Genomic DNA, 27499 nt, shown 5'->3' with positions numbered 1-27499 from the left:
TAGCAGAGTACACATTTCATCTGGATGTGAATCCATAGCTGGGACGGGACTTGAGTGCTGAAATGGGCTGGAAGGGGAGGCTGTACTCCGACAGCACCGGGTGAATGTGGAAGTAGAGTACTTTAGCTGGAATCCATTGCTAGTGTTGGTGCCGCAGTTACAGTTAAGTGCACTGCACTCCCTTACTGGTTTAGTTGCGGTGCTTTCTTAGAAGTGGCACATTAGACCAAAAGCTTAAGCTTAATGCAGTATCAGAGCTGCCTCTGTGACTAGGTCAGTAAAACCAAAAGGAGCACACCTGCGTTGGTGTTACCATAAATAAAAAAATGTTTTTAGCATTTAAACTTCCAAATTAGTATTTTCATTATTTCAGTCTGATAACTTAACTTAAAATGAGTACTTTATTACAGAAGCAGAATACAGTTAGACTATGGTACCTTTGAAGTTACATACTCTGTTGTTTTTGACTTTGGTATGTGATGAGTTACATGTAAACTCTAGTAGCATTGGGGTTTCACTCCCTTTGACAGATTTCTTGTATTCTTCTGATGACGAATATTTCAAGTAGAGATGGACCGATCCGATATTACGTATCGGTATCGGTCCGATACTGACCTAAATTACTGGATCGGATATCGGAGAAAAATAAAAAATGTAATCCGATCCATTAAATATCACGAAAGCACCTCACAAAACTTGCAACACGCCGTAACTCACCTCAGAACGTTAGCACGTCGGAGCAGTATGCATCACGTGATAGAGCAGCTGTGGCATGCGGGACCTGTCGGTGGTCTGGATAGCATGTGGAGCTTCGCTAGCAACCTGGCATTTCATCTCCGACAAAGTTATCCCCGAGAGAAGTAAAGCAAGTGTGTAAGTCCATCTCTGAATGTTTGTAAAGCATTCCCACGTTAAGCTTAACAAGCGACTGCCTCTTCTTGCTGCTACTTCAATCATGAAACTGCTTAACGATCAGCTGATCGGCTTTTCTGTCGCGAGTCCGTGTCTCTTGTTTGTTTTTGGCCCACTTTGCACCAGAAAGAGGAAACCAGCGGCTGAACAACAGCAGAACGTTTAAGCTTGATAAGCTGTTGTTAGAATGTATTTAATATTACTTTCTACACCAGGATCTTTTTCTACGTAGCTGACGCTGGTAACTGTGCAGGGGCGGATCTAGCAAAGTTTAGCCAGGGGGGCCGATAGGGCATGAACAGGGAAAAGGGGGCACAAAGACATACTTTTCTTTCTTATTCTCATTTAAAATGTCTAGCTTTTAATAAATAATTATCTGACACCCAAAGTTTTAATTTGATGTAAAATGAATAGAAGTCAATTACTGTATATAGTGACCATTAAGTCTAATATATACCCTAGTAAGCTATAGTACTTTTTACTTTGGGAAGGTACCATCTGTGGAGTCTGCAATTTTGTTGAAGAAAGATGTTGAATCTATTTAATATTTCTTGAAAAATAATTGATTTCTGTGCATTTTTTTTCACACTGCATCAAATTAAGGTTGATTACGTCGATTAAGCATCATGAGGTGGCGCGTGAGGGGTGGTTCCTTATTTTTTATTTATTTATTTTTGTTGTTGCTGGGAGTTGGAACCCTATTAGTTAGGTTGCTTAATATTTACGCTAAGTACTCTTTAAAATACCAGAATAGGGAGGATGGTGTAGGTCTAAGTTTATTAGATTGATCAGTATTGCTGAACTATGAAATATTTTTTTTGTATACAGGTATAACAGAATAGCTTTAGTGTAGTTGTTGTTTTAAACTTGAGTATGAACTTGCAGACTTGCAAAATGCAGCAAGATATTTTAAAAAACAGTTTTGTTGATTAAAAAACACTATATCGGATTCATATCGGTATCGGCAGATATCCAAATTTATGATATCGGTATCGGTATCGGACATAAAAAAGTGGTATCGTGCCATCTCTAATTTCAAGGTTGCTTAATGCTTCTTTTATTTGAGAAGTGAAGCACAATGTTTAATTCAACAGATATGTGGGTGTCTTAGAGGTCATGTACAGTATAAATACCACCCACAAAAGTCACAATAGAAATATAAATATGTTAGAGATGTGGGAACTCTGTCAACATGAGTGGAAAACATCCAAATTCAAAAAGTGATTCAACTTAAATTCTGATATTAAAATCTGTTTGCTGAAAGCAGGAAAATAAAACATCTTAGTTCACAGGGACTAGTTTTTTTTAATCTCCAAATTAACAGACTGTACATCTTGAACTCACATTTTTGTGTATTATTTATTATTTAACTATTTTTGCTCTACCGTTGTTCTCTCTTTTTTTTTTTTTAGCTATAAATGTTTGTGTTCATTGATATTATACAATCCTTGATCCCCTTAGATCAGGGGTGCTCAATCCCGGTCCTCGAGAGCTACTGTCCTGCAGCTTTTAGATGCATCCTTGTTCCGACACAGCTGAATCAAACGAATGGCTTGTTATCAGGCCTTCTCCAAACTTGATGGCATGCTGAAGAGGTGATCAAACATTTGATTCAGCTGTGTTGTAGTAGGGATGCATCTAAAAGCTGCAGGACAGTAGCTCTCGAGGACTGGGATTGAGCACCCCTGCCTTAGATTAAAGTTGAAAAAGATTAGTCATGGCAGCCTCTTCTTTAACACTGAAATACAGTAGGGCTGAACGATTATGGAAAATAATCTAATTGCGATTTTTTGCCCCAATATTGCGATTGCGATGCGATATGCGATTATTTTTTAAGGTCTTTGTCTTCTGTATTATTAAACAAAGACAAGCAATACATCATATAGTATGGCCAATACTATATTACATTAATTTTAAACTGTTCTTTCCTGGAAGACAGACCTCTGTTATGATGACATGAGGTGATGCATGAATTGATGACTGACATTTTTATTTAACTTCTTCAATCACAACAGTATATTTGAACATACACAATAGTTTATTTTTAGCTTACAAACATCTGAGCATAAAGTGCTGACAAGGAACCCTGGTGTAAACATTAAAATGAAAGTCAGTACAATGTGCAGATTGCAGAAATATACATAAAAAAAATCAGTGGCTTTACCACACTCAGTTTTTCGACATCTGTGAACTACTAGACAGTCATTCAATTAAAAAATAATATTAAATAAATAAAACTAATAAATAAAAAATACACACATCTTACTGATCTCTGCAGTCAGTAACATTACACATAAAGTGCAAACATAATAGCAATTGTATAAACACACACACAAACACGCCTTTAAAGTTTAAAGGCGTGAAATTGGACGGTCTAGTTCTGATTAGCGTCACCGCTGTCTCGGTGGAGTTTAATAAACTCGGCCGTCTGCTTCTTGCTATCTAAAATATAACCAGACACTGGCGTAAATTCTCGACTGTCTCATACTTCTGTTTAATAAGTTTTCTGTTTGACGTTTAGTCAGCTGTGTGAAAACCAAGGAGGAACCCACCCGGGGGATTAATAAAGTTTTATTTTATCTAATCTAATAACTTTAATCTCAGCCAAACCGATTTACTCACGAACAAACAAAACACTGAAAAAAGCCCAACAATAACATTTTTAGGTTGTCTAAGTGACTTATATATTACGTTTAACCCGAGCAGCGAAACTACGCGGTGATCTGAAAATGATGTGCCGGGAGTTGTGCCGTTCTCGGCCGCATCAGTAACCCTCGAGCTCCCGGCTAGCTGTCGAGCTGGTGGGTAGCAGACGCCTCTGAAAACGTCGAAGCACTTTTGCAAATATGGGATATCTTGATAAACCGAGCAGATATTTGATGTTTACACAACTACTTTCTCGCCTGAAAATATGTTAAAAGTTTATTTTGTGACCCAGAAAGATTAGTATGAGTAATTTTAAAACTTAGTAGCGGCCGCCATTGTTGGAAACTGGAGTTTGGCTGGGCCGCGCTATGAATTCTGGGATATGGTAGTAATTTGGACAGCCTTCGGCGCGTCGCTGTGACGTAATCGGTCTACAAATGCGGCCTCAGGAGGATGCAGCCCATGAATTTGGACATGTCCAGAGTATAATCGCAGCCTTTGCGGTTAGAAAATTGCACTTGATCATGTCGCGATATTATCGCAAATGCGATATATCGTTCAGCCCTAAAATACAGTATAAACAATTACAAGAAAAAAAAGTCACACACAACATGACGTATCAGGTCAATAAGCATCAGCTTATTGAAAGGTTGATATAATGACACACGTGCTAAAAAGCGTATAAAAGCACAGCTTTCGTATGTTTTTTTTAAATGCTCTTATTACTCATAATGCTATAGCTCGGTTCTAGTGCGCATTGTACTTGTTGCGTAACTTTGTTGTTATTGTGCTGACCTGAGAGGACTCAGTTTGCATCATGGTTTAGCATGAACTCAACGAGCTCAGCAGTTCAATATCTGCTGGGGTAAAAATACCTATTGTGGACCTTATCAGCCACCTCAGTGTTTAGTTGAAGTGAAGACAGTTATCAGACATGTGATCTGTGGGTATTTATAAAGCCAAGGCCTCGGCTTAATTTATTGAAACAGATCCATTACTGGGTGGCAAGTCTGCCAGACAGGCATCCGGCCAGCCAGTTCATTTCTACCTTCAACAACAACGTGATGGTCAGCAAGGCAGAGCAGAGGCAGGCAGGCACGGAGCGGGGATAACGTCAGCGGAGAGTTTTTAGAGTGAGATAGGATTGCTGAAAGCATCTATTTTCATTCATGGTTGTCTGGCCTTTACTCAGGGCCCAGAACACTTTGTGAAAAGAGCAGGGTGCTGATGAATTACTTCTGGCTCTGTTCATCGAAAGGCAGAGGGCAGGGACATTAACACAGCCAGGAAGGATGGAGAGGGTCTCAGTCTAAAGGGCCCTGAATACATATAGTAAGTGATGTCCTTGAATCGTAATTAACTTTGAGCCCGAGAGTTTTGGTACGAACTCAAGTATATACTTCTCGGAGCGAGATCTTAAGCTTGCATGTATGAGCCTTTCCAGATCTGAGCTGAAAGATTATCTAATATTGTCGGCTGTTTAGATGTTGCATGTTATCTGCTGATAGCAGAAGTGGCAACGTAAGATCTTTCAGGCTGTGTACCTTTGCAGGCTGAAGCACTGGATAGGCTGCAGTGAAGAGTTTCATAGGCAGTGACTGATGTCAGAAGGTGACTACTACTGACTTTTATAATCCCCTTACCTCTCTGCTTCCCACATGAAGTTGGAGTTGGAGCAAACTGGCGTTATAGCTATCGTAATGAAACTTGTTTCACACTTTCCCTCAGAGTGAATTGAGTTATCGCTGATACGTAACCTTTTAAATGTTCTAATAAAAGAACGGGATGTAGCTTCGTGCTCTTGAAGCGTATCTTATTTGTAGGCAGCAGAGTATTTGAGCAAGTTCAGATTGAATAAGAGGCCCAGCTAATGTTAGAAAGTCATGTGACCTGACACGGTAAATACCGTATTTAAATGTCAGAAGAGAGCAGAGTGATCGGGCATTTTTTTAAGCAGAGCTTTATAAATCAACATTGTGCAGTGCTCCTCTTTTCTGGGACTGTTCTTCCTTTTCATAAGACATGTAGTGACAGAGTGAACAGTCACCTCTGACCGTATGCAGTGCACTGGGATAAACAGAATTATACATATAAACAATATCAGCAGAATAAGCAGAAAAGAAGCATGATTTCTTTTCCCCTGTGGACTTCAGTTTTGTGGCTACAGCATGTTTTATCGCTTGCATTACTCATTTGTTTCGGTTTTTCCACAGGTTCTACTGGGACTTGATAATGCTCATCATGATGATGGGGAATCTAATCATCATTCCTGTGGGAATAACCTTCTTCTCAGAGCAGACTACCACCACCTGGCTGGTCTTCAACGTGGCTTCGGACACCATCTTCCTGGTGGACCTGGTCATGAACTTCAGAACGGGGATCGTCAATGAGGAGAGCTCAGAGATCATCCTAGATCCCAAAGTCATCAAGATGAATTACCTGAAGAGCTGGTTCGTCGTGGACTTCCTTTCCTCCATTCCAGTGGATTATATATTTTTGATAGTGGAGAAAGGCTTTGACTCAGAGGTATATAAAACAGCTCGCGCCCTGCGAATCGTCCGCTTCACCAAGATCCTCAGTCTTCTGCGTCTGCTAAGACTGTCCCGACTCATCAGATACATACATCAGTGGGAGGAGGTGCGTATATATTTGTCTTTGTCACATAAATTAACAAAGTTGTGTGGTCTCTTACTGTGATTGGGTGGGGTCCTTGCTTGGGAGTTATCTACTTATCTGTAGGTAACTAGTGTAATCAGTTTCAGTTCACTGATGTGTGAAATTAATTTGAAATGTGAAATCAGAGCAGATGCTTTTATTAGGAGAAAAATACAACACGTCAACCAGGTAAGGAAATCCCAAACAGCTGATTCTGTTCATCTAGACGTAGCGTTTTCAGAGGTAAAGCCTGACCAGAGACTGGAGAAGTTGGATGAGTGATGAAACGTTTCGCCACTGAAATCACTACGTCCAGATGAACAGAATCAACGTTTTGGGAACACATTTAACAGTTTACCATTCCAGTGGTCTCCAGTGTAAAAAGATGAATCTGAGGCGTAGTGAGCAACCTTCTTAATAGTTTAACTGTAGTGGATTTTGTGTAAATATCACAAGGTTATACCCAAAGGACATAACAGAGAGTGATGCATTACTTACCCACTATTGAGTCACTGCATGTCTCAGACTTTTTCCAACCTGAATCCAGTGTTCTCATCCTTCTCCTAAGGACTAAGTAATTACACGTCATCGTGACCCTGTCATTTCAGCTAGTGGATCCAGTTTAGATATCACGGCCAAAGTCATTACTGTGTGTACGATTTCGTAGTTAAAATGTAAATAGGTGAACATAACGCTGTCATTTTTAATCAGCTTGACTCCCTCTTATTTTAAATGTCCTTGCAGCAAAGCGTCAGGGACACGTTCCTCCCTTATTGTTACACGTGCTGTTAGCCATGCTGTTTTAGATTGTTTGATATGCACGGAGTGTATTAAAAATATATCAGCAGCAAGAGGAGTGCAACAAGGCATAATGTGCTATGTGCATGGACTGTATGTAAAAGATGGATGCAGCCTCCAGGTTTGAAAAGTGGAGTAAATTTGTATGAAGGTATACGGGAAGGTTGTAGAGAGCAGATGACGCTGCTTGTTCATGTGTCATTTAACAGTTCGGTAAGCACATTCTTAATTAATCTAGTGTCTCATTTGCTAGCTTCAGCCCATCTTTATTACACAATATTGTATATAAGAAAGTGAAAAGGAACTTTTGTGTTATTAATTACTTTGGTGTAGTATCTATATCCATGGGGGAGGTCTTTATCTGAGGGAAAGCTGTAAAACTAATGAATGAATACAGTTAGAAGTCCAAAATTGATCCTGCCCTTCACATTTCCAAAGCTTTCCAGTGGGCCGGATTAGAGTCTTTGCGCGTCCAATTCTGGCCCGCAGGCTATATATTTTACACCCCTGCTATAAACCAATCGATGACATCACGGTGGCCACATCTGGCTTTTATATAAAAGCTGCTGTTGTGCCCGTGTAAACATAAGCTCCAGTCAGAACTGTGCCTGATTCCTGGTACCCATATTACGGATCAGTGAACTTTTATAATACAGAAAAAGATCATCTTTCTGCTTAAGTACCAGCGGGGCAGCTGACTTTTAAAGTGTTTATGGTAGCTTATAGCTTTCTGTCAGTGTGTGCTTTAAAAATTTTTATTATCCTTACTGTGTAATGTGGCATTTGAAAAACAAAACCATTATTCATGCTTCAGTAAAGCATTATTAAAGCTTTGCTGAATATGGTCTCTGGTTCAGGATTCTCACACACACATACGAGCACACATACGTCACACAACACACTCTGAAAGTGAGCGCACTATAGATGGTGGTTGCTTGGTGTTATTATCTTGGTATGTACACTATGTGGGAAGCTGATTGTGAGGTTCAGCGTAGTTTGCAGACTTGTATACATTGGGAGGATGAGACAACGTTGGACCAGGACAGAAGCATAAATATTCAGTGCTGCAAGGTTAATGAGAATCTGCAGTGAGGATGCAGGCAGCCAGTGCAGTACAAAGTACACAGGGATGTGTCATAATGCCTGGCTGCAACAGCACAGCTTACAGGCCTGCGCTACTCTCAGTTCATCTCTCTCACGTCATTCGTCTTTGCCTCCAATCGTTTCGCTGCTTATCAAACTCCGTGGCTCCTTCTTTCCCTCTGGTTCGCCCCCTTCCCCCCAGTTGCATGCCTTTTCTCACCCTCTCCCTCGCACGGCATGTCCTCCTTCGGCATGTTGTCTTTCTTTAAGACATGTCCAACCCCTGTGCACTTAAGAAGATAGTTTAGTATATGAAGCTTGCATCAATTTACTTATTTCGCTGTAACCATATTAAACGAGCACACCGAATAATAAAACAACGGCGAAACAAACACATCCACTGGAGATGCGAGAGGGGAAGAAAAGGCACTCGGTGGAAACATTCCAAGCTGTCGTAACATGTTAGGTGTGGGATGCAGGATTAGAGCTTTAATGGAGGGACGAATGTAGTCTCCTGCCATTGCGAAGATTTTCAAGCTGTGAACGTTCGTTACGTCAGCCGTGGGATGGACCCAACTAGTTATTCAGTCAGTTTCTACAATAAGTCATCCTCCAAACTGTATGTCCATCCGTCATTCCTTCATCTGGTCTTTGCTCCCTCCCGCCCTCTTCACTCTGTCACCATCTTCTCCCTCCATCTGTGGAGTAAAGGAGGCTGTTATTTCACCAGTGCTGGCTGGCCATTCAGTCTTTTTTCACTTTTCCATCACTGCTAATGTCCTAGTCACGGTCTCTATCAGAGAAAACCTATTCTTATTCTTTAGGGTTGTTACCCTCCTAAAATCTTCATTTTTAGTTCAGAGCGGAATTTTCCCATTTAGCGTGATCGATACTGAAACTGTATCTAATATATAAAAAATGAGTCTTTGGAGTCACCTGCAGGTATGTCTGAATGATTTAGCTGTGTAATTTGTCAGTAAATACTCCACTTTCCTTTATTAAAAGTGCTTGTGGCAAGAAGGATCCTGATACAGGCAGTTTTGGTGGATATCGGGTATTATGGTTGCAGTAAAACAGTTGAACAGCTACAGTATTAGGACCCAGTCAGGACCTGACGTGTCTTATTTAACAACTCGCACAACTGCCAGTCATTAGAAAGACATTATAAACTCCACTTCGATGACTCTGCCTGTGCCAGTTTGGAAATGTAATAAAGATGGAAGAAAATTAATAAAAAATAGTAAAAAAAAAATACCATTACTAGTGTTTCATGGCAACAGATATTAAGACTTGGTAGCTGAAAAGACGTCTACTTGTTCAAGAGTGCATGCTGCTGTTTGTACTGTATCCAGTTGTCTGGTCCTCTGTGTGTTTTCTAAATCATTCATCATGTGCATGTGCAAACATAATTATTACAATGTGCAGTACTTAGGGAAATTGCAGTGTACAGCGTGAAGGTCACGTAGAGCAGTAAATTCTGTGTGCTCAAACAATCTGAGTGGGGACCAACCAAAGGGAAGCTTGTGCACTTTTTACACATGTGAAAGTAACTACTGATCTTTCATACATTCACATCAGCAGTGTTGGTCAAGTTACTTGAAATAGGAATTAGTTACTAATTACTTTTCTAAGAAAGTAATCCCATTACTTTACTGATTACTTATTTTCAAAATGAATTAGTTAATTTATTACTTTGTTACATTCCTGTGGCAGCGTGCTCGGTGCTTGCTAAGATTTGAAGATTAATCTCTCCTGCACTCCATATTGTCCACTCGTACATCATAAAATCACGGTTTAGTAACGCAGTAACGCGGCATGCTTACTGGAAAGTAACAGTAATCGAATTACTTTTTTGCAATATTAATCCCTTACTTTACTTGTTACTTGGAAAAAGTAATCGGATTACAGTAACGCGTTACTGCCCATCTCTGCACATAAGTGCTAAAAAGTGCAGAGCTAAAAATGTAACTTTCTGCTCTGCTTTTGTCCACGTGCCTAAATGCACTGAGGCGCTGCCACGTGATTGGTTGATTCAGCACTGTGCCATTCATGATGTTAAGAAATCCTACAGGTCGTTATTTCCCATAAACAGAGGATTGGGAAAACTACAAGTCATCTAGCTTACCTCTCAACTATAGTGCCTCATTAGGGAATTACGTGTAATTATTAACAATTTAACAACTGAGAAATGAGAAGAGTTATCTGGTTATTTTACACCTAATTTCACATGATTTTTTTTTTTGTTTTAACTTTCAAGGGCATTTTGCCCCCTGCTCCTATTCATTTCTAACCCTGCTTCTCTTATGTTTCTCTTATTACTTCATGCCCTCACAGACACAGAGCTAATTATCCCAATGACCTTAAAGTCACAGTAGTGGTTTTTTGTTTTGTTTTTTGCTCTCTCAGAATGTTGGCACCTTTGGATATGTGCTAATGTCAGACAGATCTTAATGACGTGTATTACAGGGAAATGATTTATATACTATCCTATTCAATGCTGGTTTTAGTTTGTTTTATTTAATGAAAATGCAAAAGGAGACTAAAAGGATAACATTTTTAAACTGCTGTAGAAAATCCCCAGAGCTCCCAGTGCCACATTTGGCTTATCACAGTCACCAGGCCTCCCGCCAGATCCCAGCTCAAGCAGGAGGGCTCAGGTTGGGCTTGTGGCAACATACCATCCCCCAAGGGGAACTGTACCCTTTTTGAGGGTACCAGACAAAAACAAAAACAAAAAAACCCCCCAAACATCTGTCATACAATATTTATTGTTTATTGTACATTTAAAATAGAATAAAAAACTGTTGTTGGTTGTATTATGAAAACAAAACTGCCACTACTCCTGTTGCTGTTATGTGACCTAAGATATTAAATAACCATTACATCTGTGGTTAAATAGGCTTCAGTTTTAGCACAAACCCCCCAACTTGTATGTGTTGTATTTGTCGTACCTTTTGCTGCCCTCTTTGGCCAGGTCTCTCTTGGAAAAGAGATTTTAATCTCAGTGATACTTTTTACCTGGATAAGTAAAGGATGGGTCGTGGTGTACGGTACAGTGGAGACTATATAGTAGTATCTATGTTTTCAGTACTTGCTAGTAATGCATCTGGATTGCTGCTGTTGACACGTGTGTGCTGAGCATCCACATATGTCATGACCAGCGTTGACTTTGCTGCCCTGAGCTGCCTTCAAGCCTCTCCCTCTCCTCTTCTGTTACTTTGATCTGTTGGCTGATGGCGTCCAAGTGCTGAGACACTAACCAGCTGCTTGTAGGAAGCGTCAGCTCCCATGTGCACCTTCACTTTGTCGTCACTGTAGTCACAGACTAATAGTACAACCTGTTTCTGTGAGTATCCGTGTTACTGAATAAGTCAAATTGTCCTTTTATTTGCCTTCTAAAAACATTTAACCTGGTATTATTAATAATGCACTTTATCTGCAAACACTGCTGGTTCAGGCTTTTTAGTTGCATACTTTAAAAACAAAAACAGTAGTATCTGCTACAGATGACTGCAGAACGTGATGCAAGTGATCTGATTAATTAGAATCTGCCTGTAGGGATAGAGATGTCGTCCTAAGCAAAGGTGCTTAATTCACTGTCGGTAAATTGATTTGAAATGGGAGAAAATGTGAGCCAACTGACCCGAGTATCCAGTTCACTGAAGAAGAGGCTTTAACTACATTTCCCTGGCTATATTTGGTCTCCACTGAAATATCCCATGCTATTTGTATGACAGCCTGACAGCATGCCCTTTTATACCCTGCCATCGTCAGACAAAATATGTGAACGCACTGATGTTTGTCAGTTTGTGTTTACATCAGTGGCTTATGTTTCAGTTTGATCGGTATGCTAAATTAAAGCCAGAGCAGATCATCGGACCTCTGTCTGTAGCTCACTTCAAATAATGCACAGTAAATTAAACACAGGCTCACAAACAAACAGCCATGCCAAGTATTAAGTCAGAAAACAGCTTAACTTTCAAAAATTAAATATTAGCCAATTTATTTGATTAAATGTGTTTAATATCTCCAAATAAACATATGAAACATAAAAAAAGAAGGCATCTTTGCTAGATAAAGGATTCTTTATAAACAGCTGAATATTGAACTAAGTGCTACAGGCACTGAAAATTAAGATATAACCTTCTTAGTGATGAATAGAAACTGACACGAGGTACTGAAACAGTAAGGTGAAAAAGGCCGTAGTGTTCTGTGAGCCATTGTGTACTGTAGTCTGCCACGATAGCAACAAATAGTTTGGTGCCAAAGCAGATTAGTGGGACTGTGTTTGCAGAGTCCCGTGGACCTGATTCACCTGTCTCAGAATAGGCAATGCCAAGTATTCGGTGCCTTAAGGTCTCTGCCCTGGTGTCATGCAGGGACACAGGTGCATAATCGCACGCACACACACTGAAAGTGTGCTGAATCATAAAGCGCTGACTCATTTGTGAGGTTAAAAGAGAGATCATAAAGAGAAAAAGAGAGGAAACAAATAGAGGAAAGCACCGGGGGTGGGGCGGTGGGGGTTATAGCTTTCCATTCTAATACTTTGTTCGCTTGTTTATAAGATAAGATAAGATAACCTTTACTAGTCCCACACGTGGGAAATTTGTTTTGTCACAGCAGAAAATGGACAGTGCAAAGTTATAAAGCAAAAATGAGAGAACACTGGAATACAATAAGGATAAGATACTGTAAACAACTGTACACAATAGAATAGCATAAAATAAAATACTATATACAATAGAATAAAATAAAATAATATATACAATAGGATAAAAATAGAATACAAATGCTATATACAACAATTATTGTACTGACCCTGTTTTTTTCTGTAGTTACAGATGAACGATTATGCAAGGTGAACGAGAAATTAAACTGGATGCAGTAATGTGTTTTTTAGTACTTCTGATAAGATACATCGTCTGCCAGTTTGTCAGCAACTATCTTAAATAAAGACAACATGAATCTATAAAGAAGATATACAATCCTTTTATGACAGTGTTTACTGGAGGAAAATTAAAAGGAGCGTATCCTCATTACATCCTCTTAGTTACAGGACACGCAGGCAATAGTGGCGAGGGACAGCTGCGGTTCTCTCCTCTGTGAAAGAGCAAAGGTACTGGCTGATGACGATGTACAAGTGCTTGATAAGATAAGATAAGATAAGATAACCTTTATTAGTCCCACACGTGGGAAATTTGTTTTGTCACAGCAGGAAGTGGACAGTGCAAAAGTTATGACGCAAAAATTAGAATACAATAAGAATAAATACAGTACACAGCTGTACAGAATAGAATAAAATAATATACTATATACAGCAGAATAAAATAGAATAAAAATATACAATAAGATAAAAATAGAATACGAATGCTATATACAACTGAGTAAAAATACAACGATGCCAGAAAAGATTATTGCACTTAGTGTTATTGCACATGTGTGGATGTGTGTGTTTGTTCAGTTAAAGTCTTTGTTGTGGAGTCTGACAGCAGTGGGGAGGAAAGACCTGCGAAATCTCTCCGTCCCACACCGTGGGTGCCGCAGTCTCCCACTGAAGGAGCTGCTCAGTGCTGTCACAGTCTGCTGCATGGGGTGGGAGACGTTGTCCAACAGGGATGACAGCTTAGCCGCCGTTCTCCTGTCACTCACCACCTCCACTGGGTCCAGAGGGCATCCTAGAACAGAGCTGGCCCTTCGGATCACCCTGTTCAGTCTCTTCCTGTCCCCAGCAGAGATGCTGCCGCCCCAGCAGACCACACCATAAAAGATAGCAGAAGCCACCACAGAGTCATAGAATTTCTTCAGGAGTGGGCCCTCCACTCCAAACGACCTGAGTCTCCGCAGCAGGTACAGCCTGCTCTGCCCTTTCCTGTAGAGGGCGTCTGAGTTATGAGTCCAGTCCAGTCTGTTGTTCAGATGAACACCAAGGTACCTGTAGCTGTCCACAGCCTCAATGTCCATACCCTGGATGTTCAGTGGTTGCAGTGGAGAATGCTTGTGCCTGCGGAAGTCTACCACCAGCTCCTTGGTTTTACTGGCGTTGATCTGGAGGTAGTTCAGCTGGCACCAGTCCACAAAGTCTTGGGTCAGACCTCTGTACTCCTTGTCGTCCCCATCAGTGATGAGGCCGACTATTGCAGAGTCATCAGAGAACTTCTGCAGGAAGCACTGGGTGGAATTGTGGGAGAAGTCTGCAGTGTAGATGGTGAAGAGGAACGGAGCCAGAACCGTTCCCTGTGGGGCCCCCGTACTGCAGACGACCCTGTCCGACACACAGCCCTGAGTCCTCACATACTGTGGTCGGTCGGTGAGGTAGTCCAGGATCCAGGTAGTGAGGTGATGGTCCACTCCAGAGTTCACCAGCTTGTCCTTTAGAACCGAGGGAAGAATGGTGTTGAAGGCACTGGAGAAATCAAAGAACATGATTCTCACAGTGCTTCCAGCGGTCTCCAGGTGAGCGAGGGAACGATGTAGGAGGTGAATGACGGCATCATCCGCTCCAATGCCAGGCTGGTAGGCAAACTGAAGTGGGTCCAGTGATGAGCTTGTTAGGCGCCGAAGCTGAGCCAGGACCAACCGCTCCAGGGTCTTCATCAGGTGGGATGTCAGAGCCACCGGCCTGTAGCTGTTGAGGTCCTTGGGGCGTGAAGTCTTTGGCACTGGTACAACACAGGAGGTTTTCCAGAGCTGTGGGACTCTTCCCAACCTCAGGCTCAGGTTGAAGAGGTGCTCCATCACCCCACACAGTTGGTCCGCGCAGGACCTGACGACCCTCGAGCTGATGCCATCTGGGCCCGCTGCCTTCTTGCCATTAATCCTCCTCAGTTCCCTCCTAACCTGGGTGGTTGAGAGAGACAGGCTGGAGCCTTGTGTTGAGTGTGTATTGGATGCTGTTGTTGGGGGTGGGGAGGAGTGAGCAGGGTGAATAGAGGAGGTGTGAAGTGTCTGAGGAGGTGTGAAGTGTCTGAGGTGGAACAGCAGCAGTGGGGGTGGGTGAGTCTGCAGCCGATGTTGCAGATTTGACTCATGGCTGAGTCAAATCTGTTGAAGAAATGATTCAGTTCATTTGCCCATCTCACATCCCTCCCAGGCAGAGAGTTCTGCTGTTTGTGGCCTGAGATGATTCTGAGGCCTCTCCAGACTTCACCAACGTTGTTTTGCTGAAGCTGGTTCTCCATCTTCTGCCTGTAGCTGTCCTTCCCATTCCTTATCAGTCCCCTCAACTCTCTCTGCACCCTTTTCAACTCCTCTTTGTCTTTGGATTTGAAGGCCCTCCTCTTCTGCTTGAGGACAGCTTTAATTTCTGGGGTAATCCAAGGTTTGTTGTTGGAGAAACACCGTACAGTCCTGATGTGATGTGAGAGTCTGGGAATTGTTGTGAGATTGTGTCATATCTACCAAATGTGTTCATTTTTATATGTGTATTTCATACCTGTGAAGGATTCTGATGTATGGATGCTGTACTAACTATTGCTACAGTGTACAGTATTTTTATAATACTTAATGCTGATGAACCAATAGCATGGATAGGATCACTGCAAATAAAAAATAGGAAAACGTGCACAATAGTATTGTTTATAGAGATGAATTTAACAGCATTAAAGCTTTAAAAGTGACAGCACCACTGAAAGTTGAGGCGGCGGAAGTTGAACCGTGAACATGTTCCAACTGTGGCGCAGGTGTGAGTTAGCCCAGATTTTCTGTTGGGCTAACTCAAGAAGCAAACATTGCCAAGGCTGCACAGCTGGTTGTTTATATTTAATGTCCCAAGATGAACAGGGGGCATTGATTTTCAAAGCACAAAAACACTCTGCTCTTGCTTATAGGTTCGGTCGAGGACACTGCAGGACAGGAAGACTTTGACAGCATACTTTATATGGTGCATCATAGTTTTCTGTGCATGTCATTTATCAAACTGAGCCAGCAGCTAAGAAACAGCTTGTGTGTGAAGTAAAGGAGGAGATGTGCTGTGAGGCTAGTTGATCAGGCCCCTGAAGATATTGATGAATGCATTAGCTTAACAGACATTTGAAAACAGAAGATTCACGTATTGCAGCTTTGATAAAACTGATGCTCATTGTGACTGCACCATTGGACTGCACCATGACATTTTGACTGGACATTTCTAGTCTGCATTAGGATATTGTTACATGAGAGTCTAGGGACTGCTTGGATCTAGGGTTCGGCCTCTTGAAACATATGCTTTAATGCTTTCTCTTTTCTTAACAGTGGCTCTTTTAGCTCAATCTTCTGTTATGCATTTTCCATGGTCAGAATAAAGTCATGTTGCCGATGGACTCTGCAGACTTTGGCTAAATTGATGACTAATTACATAAAAATGGCAGTGCTATTGTTTTTATGAATTGAATTAAAAACATAGACCATAAAGCATTTGCAGCATTAATGCAAATGAAGAAAGGCAACATAAACATGAAATAGCTACATCCTGTAAATCCAAATGCTGTGTTTATGAGGGGTGGGTAACTCATTTGGGAAACTTAGATTGTGGAGTAAGGTACCAGTGAGATTAATTCAGTTCTGCTCAATATCAATTTTATCTCTTTATAAACTGCCACTGGTAAGAAAAGATGCTACATTTAAGTGACTGAAATGTGAAATCAGCGGAGCAAGTGCGCCAACATTTTATCACTAGCCCCAGCAAACATGCTGTTAACTCCATGAACTCCCTCTCGTAGTCTCTTTCACGGCATGCATTGCTTCCAGCTCCTTAATAAACTCTTTGGTTATCCCACGTACAAAGAGGAGTCACTGAGCTGTCATGGAAACCCCAGATCTCATCCAGAGCCAAGTAGAAAAAGGTAAAATTGAAGCTGAAGGATTTTAAATTTAAGCTAACGCTGGTACAATGCTTCAAGTGGCAACATCTATGTTAATATTGTACACGGTCCCTTTTCAAATAAAATCAAGAATTTTTTAAAAACATTTTTAAAAAGAGACTGATATCCTAGAGCCACGTTGTTATGATTCGCCTGGAGAGGGGCAGGTTCTCAAATGCTTCTTTTTTTGCGGGGTATGTTAGCGCATTACACTTTGGAAAACTCCCCATCAGTGAAATGCTTACTGCTTATTGTTGTTATGGGAAATCACAGAGCTGGTCTTGACTGCTGCGTCCCTGGATGTGTGAAACTTGGTAAAAAGTCCTTGTTGCAGCTTTGCTAGTAAAGGTTTAACTGTACGTTCTTGCTCTGCATTAGCCAAGTTTTAACTCTGCTCTGCATGTTTAGTCCCAAGAGTGATTTAAATTGTCATCCACAAACTAAGCACACTGCTTTATCTCAGTCTTCAGTCTATATCTTATTAAAAACTTCTGCATTCTGCATTAAATGAATAACAACCTTCACGGTTAGCAAACCGAGATATCTCATTAAAGTTTGTGCTAATTCAAATACAGTGAAGCTGCATCCGCTTGCACAAACCTGCTTTTATTTAAAATATTACTTCTTACTTTCAAAACTATTAATAAATTAGCGCCAAGTTATCTTAGTGAACTTCTCAAACCACATACTCCTGCTAGAACACTCAGATCTGCCACTCAACTACTTCTGACCCAACCCAGATCTCGACTGAAGTCTCAGGGTGACCGTGCGTTTGCTCTGGCTGCCCCGGTACTGTGGAATACCCTTCCTCTCGACCTCCGCGCATCTGATTCCATTGCACTGTTCAAATCACGATTAAAAACCCACTTATTCAATCTTGCCTTTCCCTCTAGTTAATATTTCTTTTATGATTTTATATCACGCACTTTTATGCTCATTTAAATTCTTGTTTGCTCTGTACCTGTTGCTTTCCTATGTATTAGTGACAGTTATCTGCTTGCATATTTAGTACTTGCTTTGGTCCTATTTCTATTATCCTCCTCATATACTCTATTTTACTTGTTAAGCACCTTGGCATACCCTTGGTTTTTAAGTGTGCTTTATAAATAAAGTTTATTATTATTATTATTATTTTATAATTGATTAAAAAAAGAGCATTTCCCTTTGAAATAACCCAAATAGTAACCCATTCTGTGAGGAGGAGTTATCAAAGAGGGTTTGCTGGCTGAAATGAGAAAACTACACTTATTTTGTTTAATTGCCATTGACCTCATGCAGGCCGGTCAGGGATAACCAAATGGACCAGATGTAGCTCGGGGCCATACAATTCCCAAGTCTGGTTATAATAAAGCTAGCTAAATTAAGTGCTTGAACAAACAATATTGGATACGACTCTAAACCATGTGCATATTTTCGGTCCAGTGTTGATAACCATTTAGCCAGAGAACACTCTTCTCAGTCTTCTATGAATTCTTGCCTACAGTGTTTTCACATGCTTATTTGGACTATCCAAATCAAACCGTGTTCCATAGCATGTGGATGGGTGTCTTGCTATTGAAGGATCCACACATTTTGTTTTTCACTGGCATAAACACACAAGTGAACTCCACCTTGTACTGCAGAGCATGCTAGGTTTCTGGAGGCGAAGCAGACTTGTTTTGTGTTGTGTGTGGGTGTCGTAGGCTGCAGGCTGCAAAAGAGCTCTGTCACGTGTTTTCATGTGTGACAATGTGCCTGTCACACGTTTCATATTTTGTGTGCAGAGGGCCTTCTACTCGCTTAAATGAGAGCTTGAGCCCTTCAGACATTAAACATGTTAAATGATCTTCCCTTGCACAGACAGGGATCTTCTTAGCTTCGTCTCTTTCTTCCCATTTTCTCACACACAAATACACACACAAACAAGCAAGTCAAGTCCCACACAATAGCCTAATGGACTCCTCCAGTCCAATTTTGTCAAGCAAACAAAAATGAAGGACAGTGCTTCTTCCCCCTCCATGCTGTCTGTGTTCTTGTCCTCTCTGTTTTAAGACAAAGCTCTGACGTTGAATGTAATGTGCCTTGAACTGTGTTCTTGCTCAGCTCACAGAGGGAAGCTCGCTCTTGGCCCATAGGGTGGAAAATCCCAGATTGCACCGCTTGAAAGAACGTTTTCCTCCTTGTTTCCTGCAGATTTAACCAATTTCCCCTTTGCCAAGTCTCTCATTACTCCTTCTGTTGTTAGTTGGTCTTGTTAACTGTAGTAGACTGTTTCCAGAGTTAATTGTCAGGCTCAATGATTTGAAAGCAGACAGAAATGTATAGTGCTCTGCGGCAGAGCTAAGATTCATTGAATCAGTCAGAGGTTTGGTTAGAATACAATATGCTGCAACATACATAACATATATAACATATTTAACAGCATACATATAAAAACAGAGGGATTATGGCAAATATGTGGTTTCAACACATGGGTTCTGTAAATAAAAAATACACAAGGTGTCATTCCTGCATATGGGTGGGTATTGATAAGGTTTTCACGATTCCGATTCCATTTTCGATCCTGCGACAGACTGGCGACCTGTCCAGGGTGTACCCTGCCTCTCGCCCTATGACAGCTGGGATAGGCTCCAGCGCCCCCCGCGACCCTGAAAAGGATAAGCGGAAGCGAATGGATGGGATGGATGGATTCCGATTCCATTTTCGATTCTGTTTAACGATTCGATTCTTTATCGATTCTCTTATCAATTCTTTTTAAAAAAAGAGAACACTAAGGTCGATTAGCTTAGAACTTTGTTTTATATCTTCTCTCCGCAATGCGGTGACGTCATTCAGGGCGACTGGAATCGATAAGGGAATCGTTTGCAAAAATGGCAAACAATTCCAAGGAATTGAAACTGTGGGAACCGGTTCTCAACAAGAACCGGGTTTCGATAGCCATCCCTATTCCTGCAGTATCAAATAATGAATTTGTGCAGCTCATAAACAGAACAGCAGGAGGGAGAGGGGGCCTAGGAAGCAGTGAAGTTAGATGAGTTGCAAATAGGGCAGAAAACTGAATCAAAATAATGAACCATCACACTGAAAATTTAATTCAGTTTTATTTATAGAGCACCAAATTACAAAACAGTCACCTCGAGGTGCTTTATATTGTAAGGTAAAGAGAAAGACAGAGAAAAACCACAGTTATCGACAACACATTCTGAACAAGTAATTGGCGACATTGGGAAGGAAAAACTCCCTTTTAACAGGAAGAACTCTGGCAGAACCAGATCCAGGGAGGGACACTGTGTGCTGTGCTGTGACCAGTTGGGATTGCAGGGATGGAAACAGGAAAAAAAGACACACTGCACATGTTTTGCTTTCAGGATCTGTAGCATTTTGTAATGTGTAAAACTAATAATGTGCTGCAATTACTGCAATACCACAGATGAATATTAGTTAAAAGGCACAATATGGGCCGTTAATAGCCCCTACAGATATTTGACTGATACTTAACAGCGACGTGTGTTGGTGTTAGTTTTCCAAGTGTTGTAATAAAATCTACTTTTGTGTGAATTGTAATATTATATACTTTCTGTTATGGCTATTTTGTAGCTGAATGACCTTTTTGGTTGTCGCAATTTAAGGAATGCCTGATAGATGCAGGCCCAGACGAGCCTTCTGGAGCATGATGACCTTTGTGTCTTCTGTTTGGTGTCCTTCATTTTGCTCCTCCAGAGGCTCAAGGACAGCCTGTCTGGGTGCTGATAGTGCACAAGCTCGCTTATCTCACTGGGGTATAAGACAAACTGAAAATGGGGATGACCATACGTGTTGAATCTGGAATATCCATAATAAATGTATCTGTATTTCATACTGCACGTCAACATCTCTTAACCAACAACTGCTGGCTGGTTTTACAGGTCGCTTTGTATCGTGGTGTCATTGTAAGCTGTGCACGATGTTCAAAATGTTTTATACTGCTCCGTCGGGAGTACTTCTGCTTATTGCATACTCTGACTCTTTTCATCTCTTACTGTTGCTGCCAGTCCGTCTCTCAGCTCAGCCTTTTATTTGATATAAGATATGAATGGACATGTCTGCACAGTAAAGACGGCAAGACTGAAAGCGACAGGAAACAGAATCACGTGTGTATTATTTTCAAACTACCAGCTGTTTCTGGTTATAATTCATAGTAATTAATACTTCCAATCACCTTAAACACCATACTCTTCTTATAATAGTTACAGCAGCACCAGAGCAGTGAAATAGAGATGCTTTTTATCCCAACAACTGTGGCTTATTTTTATCATAATTTTGTTTTTGAAAACACATCGTATTTCAGTATTTAGCAAAAAAGAAGTCCTGATTTCTGTTACCCCTCTCTAGAGTTCTGAGTAGAAAAAAGCTGTCAGCGAAAGCAGCTTTGATCTTCTGTCCTTTCCCATGGGATATCCCCTCATGGAGACTAGTTTCCCTCTGCAGTGTGCGCACAGTACAGAAAGTTGTCACATGACACATCAAGAATCCTCCAAATGATCTATGCTGGTTGATTGTCTCTGCAGCCTAACGCACTTCATGTGCTGTAAGCCATACTACAGTGTCTCCAGTGTTTCTATAAGGGCAACAAAGTCCATTTTTTCAGGCACAGGTACAAGGGTTCAAGGTTTGTATGTGAACAGTTACGTTTTTCTTGTCACTCGTTGTTTTGTTTCATTTTCACTTGCTTTTTTCATATGTTCAGACATAAACACTACTTAAGAACAGAAAAAGATCCTGGTGGCTGTTGAAAAACACACATGTTAGCTCCATTTTCTTGGTTTGCAATTAATGTATAGGTTTGTATTTTTACTGGAATACTGTAACAGAGGCGCAAGTGATCGGTGTAAGGAATACAGTAGAATACTTTGAGTACTGGTTGGTAGTGTTGTAGCTGTGCATGTAGAAAGTATCTTGGTGACATATCCAGGGTCACAGTGAAAGACGAGATGCCTGGTACGTAATGCTATAGTCACACACTGGAAAACAGTGGTTGGAGACGGTGCTATGACCAAGTGTGACCGCGTGCAATCAACTTGTGCTTCTTGTGGTTGTTTCAAACATGGGGACCAAGAAGTGATCACAAAACGGAAAAGTTATGACAAATCAGACTATAAGGCAAAAAGAAAGTGCAGCTTTATGGTTTCATGGACAAAAGAATTTCTGTGGCTGCAATATGACAAGCTAAATAACCAGGGGTGCACATAAGTGGTCCGCAGGTGCGCATTCGCTGTCAAAATAAAAAACGCGCACAAGATAAGAAGTTAATATTATATAATTATACAATGTTATACTTTAATGTATAATATTGTAAAGGAAACAAAACATCAATCAAAAAATTGCTCTCTTTTTTATTCGGGCTACTTAAATTTATTTTGGGCTACCAAAAACTGAAGAGTCCCTGCCCGAAGGGCTACCAGGGATTTTGAAATTTTGCGAGCCCTGAGATATATATATATTTTTTATTACTTTTTTGTTTCAGCAACATATATACACACACATATATATATATATATATACTAGGGGTGCAACAATACACAAAATTCACGGTTCGGTTCGGTTCGATACTTTGGTGTCACGGTTCGATATTTTTTCGATACAAAAAAAATGTTCATGCCTTTTTAATTTGTCATTTATTAAAATTATAAATATATATTTTAACTCAAAAGTACAGTTTTTAAATTTAATGTTGCTGAAACAACAAAGTAATAAAAAAAATCTATCTGATCGAGAAATCACTCATCTTTGGAAAAGAGAGTTTATTACAGAGAAATGGCTCTTTCCAAAATAAAGCTATACTATACGCTTCTTCTGGGCTATATTCTCAGCAGCATATTAAACATATCAGGTCCCCATAAGGAGAATCATGTGCTAACAGCTGTCTAAATGACTCTGGTAAAGTTTGTAGCATGCCTGCTTGTTGTTTTTGTCTGCTTCCACTTGTCTTTGCCCATCGGTGATTTTGGAGTAAATGTGCAGTCATATTCATTGTGTTCCTACTAGTGCTTTCAGGTTAATCTCGTTAAAATGACCTTAACGCCACAACACGGCAAATCTCCGTTAACGAGCTACCCCTGATAGCCCCGTGCATGGGGCTGGACCGCCAACACGTTAACGAGCTAACTGCGCTAACACACTAGTTCCCACCAATGTAATTGAGCATTGCGTGGCACATCCAACATACTGTTTTACTTTAGTCCATGACGCGCTTACCTTCAGGGTCATACGTCACATGAAAACCAAAATAGTTCCAAACGCCAGATCTGAATGAGGGTGGGGGAGGTTCAATTTGCCATGTTGCAAGGAGCTTAGCTTCTGTCTGGCTAGCTTGCCCTGCGCTCAGTGAATCTGCGTTCGACTACTCCGCCTAGGCTGCACTGTCGAGCGCAGATCCACTGAGCGCTCAACACAGACAGCATTGTCAGAAGGAAAGTTGATAAAATAAATTAAAAATTTGTATTGTTCGATACATATACGTACCGAACCGAAAGCACTGTATCGAACGGTTCAATATCAATACGAGTATCGTTGCACCCCTAATATATATATATATATATATATATATATATACACACACACACTGATATTGCAAGCGTTGCATCGGCAAGAGGAAGAGTGTCATTAGCTGCAGTTGTTTGGGTTTTTTACGATCCACTCGACTGCAAAAATGTTCATTTTATTTGATGCTCTTTTGAGAATTTTCTCCAGAAACAAAAGTAACAAAAAGAAAAATTCCTGTTCTGTGATCTAAGCCTTCATGACTAAAAATAAAACAAAACCTGAACCATCAAAGGTTCAGCTTGAAAAATAAGTGGTTGATTGACAAAATGGTTTGAGAATATTCGTCCTTATCAACCAACTTATTGAATAATTGACCAATCACTATAAACCTGTTTGTTATTGACTGATTCTGCATGAGGAGCGTAACGATCCCTTGATTGTTTAAAGGCAAGCACCGACACTCATTGCAGACATCCTGTAATGATGCTTTGTGTGCAAATTAATTGATTACTAACTACTGAGGCATTAGGGTTTCACTTCCCAAGAGCTAATGTTGCGGTGGATCAACTTAGCGAAGCACCCTTCATCCATCTGTCATGATGACGTGCTCATGTGCTGAAATCCAGCTGTTTATGTGAATCTAAGCACATACATGGAGGAACCACTATGGCGGTAAACAAATCCATGGCTACAGTATGGACAGGACTATATGTAGCATGTCAGCTGTAGTCATGCAGTCAAGAGATATGTGGAACTAGTTAGTATGATGCTGCTCCACTGCTAGTCAGATGAGTAATTATAACATCAGACTGCCCTCAAGGGTGTATGCATTCACTCTTCCATTTCCTGATTTCCTCTTTTATGTTTTTCTCTTCCTAAAACAATCATCCCGAAAAGACACACACTGTTAATGCCATCATATTTTTTTAACCAAGCTTCAGCTGCAACTTTGATTATGATGATTAAAAAGAAATATATAAAAATCAGTCTAAAATTGCATCACCAGGCAATCTCCACCCCTCCATCCCCAAGTGTATCGGGACGGGTGTGACCTCGATGCACACTGTGATACCGTCCATCTTGCTGATATTTACATGAGCACAGCGGGTCACCCTGTGCAATCCAGTCAAATCCCTCCTGCTCTCACATGAGCACTAATCTTCCCTGACTATCTTCTTAGTACAACCACAACTCAGACTACAGCACTCTCTCTGTCTCTCTTTCACTGCGCTGCTGTGACATTTGCTCAAAGGAAAAACTTGCAGTCCTCTTTCTTTCTTTCTTTTTCAGTCTAGCCTTTATTAATGCAGATCTACGGAGATGCTCAGATTGTCTTGACTAAATTAGATTTTTTCTTAAAAGTCTGATCTGTCAATTCAGATATTTCTATTTTCACTGCTTTCAGGAACTATATTTGACTGCACAATCATTTTGTAGTTTCTCCTTTAAAAAAAGTTTATTTTTTCTGAAGCAATAAAACAATTTAATAAAATTAAGCCCGCCCACGTTCTTGTATAACAGTGTTAAAAAAACCATAAATGAATCGCAGTAAACCCTACTTTATGCTGTGCACATACATACAGAGGATATGAGGTTTAAATGCTCCTCTACTGAGCTTCTTCTTTCATTGCTGCATTGTGCGCTTTCATTTCTGGAGAGTTGCTCCTTGGGATAATTTGAATGAGAAAAAGTCCTGGTCAATGTCAAAACAGATTAATACTATGTCAGCATTAGTATTTTCTTCTTTTATTTCTGGCCTGGGATTGTTGTGTGAAAGATGCACGCTTCTCTGTCAGCTCATTGTCCGCTCACAGCTCGTTTTTCTTTTTCTTTTTTCCTTCTTCCCTCCCTCAGCCTTACTTCGTAATGATGATTCCTATAATGATGCAGTGAAACTGTCAACAGACTTGCATAACCGAACAGATGACGTTAAAAATGGGTCATGTGGGAAAACGGTTATTCTTGAGGGCACTAACATGTTTTGGACAATATGTCCACACATGCCTCTTTCACTTCCCAGCAATTTTCTCATTGCACCGAGTGCACTGAGTTATAAATGCACTGGTGCTGCTGTCCGAGCTATAAGTACTGCTTGTGTTTGTGTACATGATTTATTAGACCTGAGCTGATGTTATTTTGTTACCACTGCTCAGGTTACAGGTACAAATCAATAGAACATTCATCCATAAATACATTTACTTGTTGTCCTAATGCACCATACCTGTCCTGCGCAGAGCAGGCTAATATAAGCCCTGCAGGAAATTTCTAGAAGAATGCGCATGCATTAACTGCATACGTGAATCCCTACAGACTCTGGGACTGATGTCTATATAATTACAGTAAAAAAAAGGCTTAGCACACAGAGTGGATCACCAATGCTGTCCACGCAGAGAAGATCATAAATTTGATCCCTGCGGGTCTGTGAGCTTCTGCCCCGGAGGACGCTGCCTCTGCCAATGCATCTGTGAATGGTAGAGCGCAGATTAAGGCAGAACAGAAGTGTTAAGGTTATCACGCTCACACGACCAAAATAGACGCAGAGCGGGTGAGACAGCGGGCAAAGTAGCTCGGCTTGCGGTGAAGTGTGATGTGCTTAGTGGAAGAACAAGAGAATAATGCTGACGGACACAGAAACGCTGGAAAGCAGAGCAGATGATCAGCAGCGTTCCCGTGAGGAAGATCTCCTTGGACTGAAAGATGTGATCGACAAGTTCCGAGGGGAAGAGTTGTCTAGTTAAATGTGTCCACTGATTGGCTGGTAGTTAAGCTGCGAGGTGAGGAAGAGCATCAGGATCTTCTGCGATATCACACATCCAGTTTGAGCCCTTCGCTTTCACACATTCACTGGTGATATTTGAGGCACGTTAGCAGTTGTATTTGATGCTCAGAAATTTGCATCTGCTGAGGTCATGAGGGTACATTCAAGCATTGGTAGATGAAATATGTTGCAGAAATCATATCAGAGTGGGTGCACAGGAATAAAAAGAGAACATTTGTGATTCCAGAAGAGGAAAAAATATCAGTGGCCTGTTCAAATTGGAGACAATTCTGATTCACGGTGTCACTGTTTTAGCTGCAAACGTCTGCGTGTGCAGTTATTACTGCAGTTCTGCTCTAAAATCATACAGTTCAATATGATTCTTGAGACTTGTTTTTATGTGAAACACTTCGGCTTCTCTAAGTGTGTCAGGGCCTGTGTGGGATGAGTCCGTATGGTGAAAATATTTTGTTTTCATAACAACTAAATCGATATCTGGAAGAGTAACTGAGGCTGTGATTTTTTTTTAATAATCTTTTGTCTATTGTCTTTACTGATAGCTTAGAGATGAACTGCATGCATCAGTTGGAAATAACAACTACTTAAACAACCTACCAGGTTATTTGGTGAATTTCTATTTAATGCTACTTTTTACCTTCAACAGTTTATATAAATTTTACTGATAATGCTGCTATTTTTTTAGTTTTAAATGCATGCATGAGAGCCTGCGATGAAGAAGCAATGATGGTTTAGGGGGTCCTTTACTATATTAATAGATCATCGCTTGTTTTCTGCCTGTGTTAAGATCCTATTGATCACTATGTGGCTCTTAATTAAGTCTCTGTCTCCTAATTACTGCTGGGCCTCATTACCTAAATGTTCCTCTGCATTGAGATTCAGAGCTTTTTATGCAGCCTATGTACTTGCACGCATGATTTGGCAAGAACCAAGTTACAAGCACAACATTGCTAGAAAGGCTTTTCCTCTCCTCTTACACAGTATCCCAATCTGTATGATAAGCAGATCTGCTGACTGATTAGCGTCCCAGCACATACAGTATGTTGCCTGAAGCTCTGAAATAATGCCAGCTCTGTTTATATTTATTTATTGCTGAACTATACTTACACCAATGTGATTACACATTGCACATTTCAGTGATGGGATTTATGATTACTTCCAGCAGGCTGCTTTTCTTTCAGAAAGAGACAGACCGGCATTGAAATGTTTTTTTGCCATAGAAAATATAGAATGTTGCTGATTTAGCCTTACATGCTGTTGCCTTTTTTTAAGTAGACCAAGTACAGCG

At 40.6% G+C, this 27499-nt stretch overlaps 1 protein-coding gene across 1 annotated transcript in view; it reads left to right on the top strand.

Moving 5' to 3' along the window:
• Positions 1-27499, top strand: part of hcn1 (hyperpolarization activated cyclic nucleotide-gated potassium channel 1) — a 74025-nt gene that overhangs the window by 5349 nt on the left and 41177 nt on the right. The window contains exon 2 of the mRNA XM_085358355.1: positions 5772-6195. Coding sequence (XP_085214481.1) covers positions 5772-6195 — 424 coding nt within the window. The remainder of the gene's footprint in view (positions 1-5771; positions 6196-27499) is intronic.

Source organism: Diplotaxodon limnothrissa, linkage group LG7 (genome assembly GCF_057381915.1).
Source record: "Diplotaxodon limnothrissa isolate DT_005_m linkage group LG7, D_limnothrissa_male_GT1.1, whole genome shotgun sequence".
Classification (NCBI taxonomy): Eukaryota; Metazoa; Chordata; class Actinopteri; order Cichliformes; family Cichlidae; genus Diplotaxodon; species Diplotaxodon limnothrissa.
Note: the sequence above shows the minus strand (reverse complement) of the source record. Positions and strands in the feature narration are given on the sequence as shown.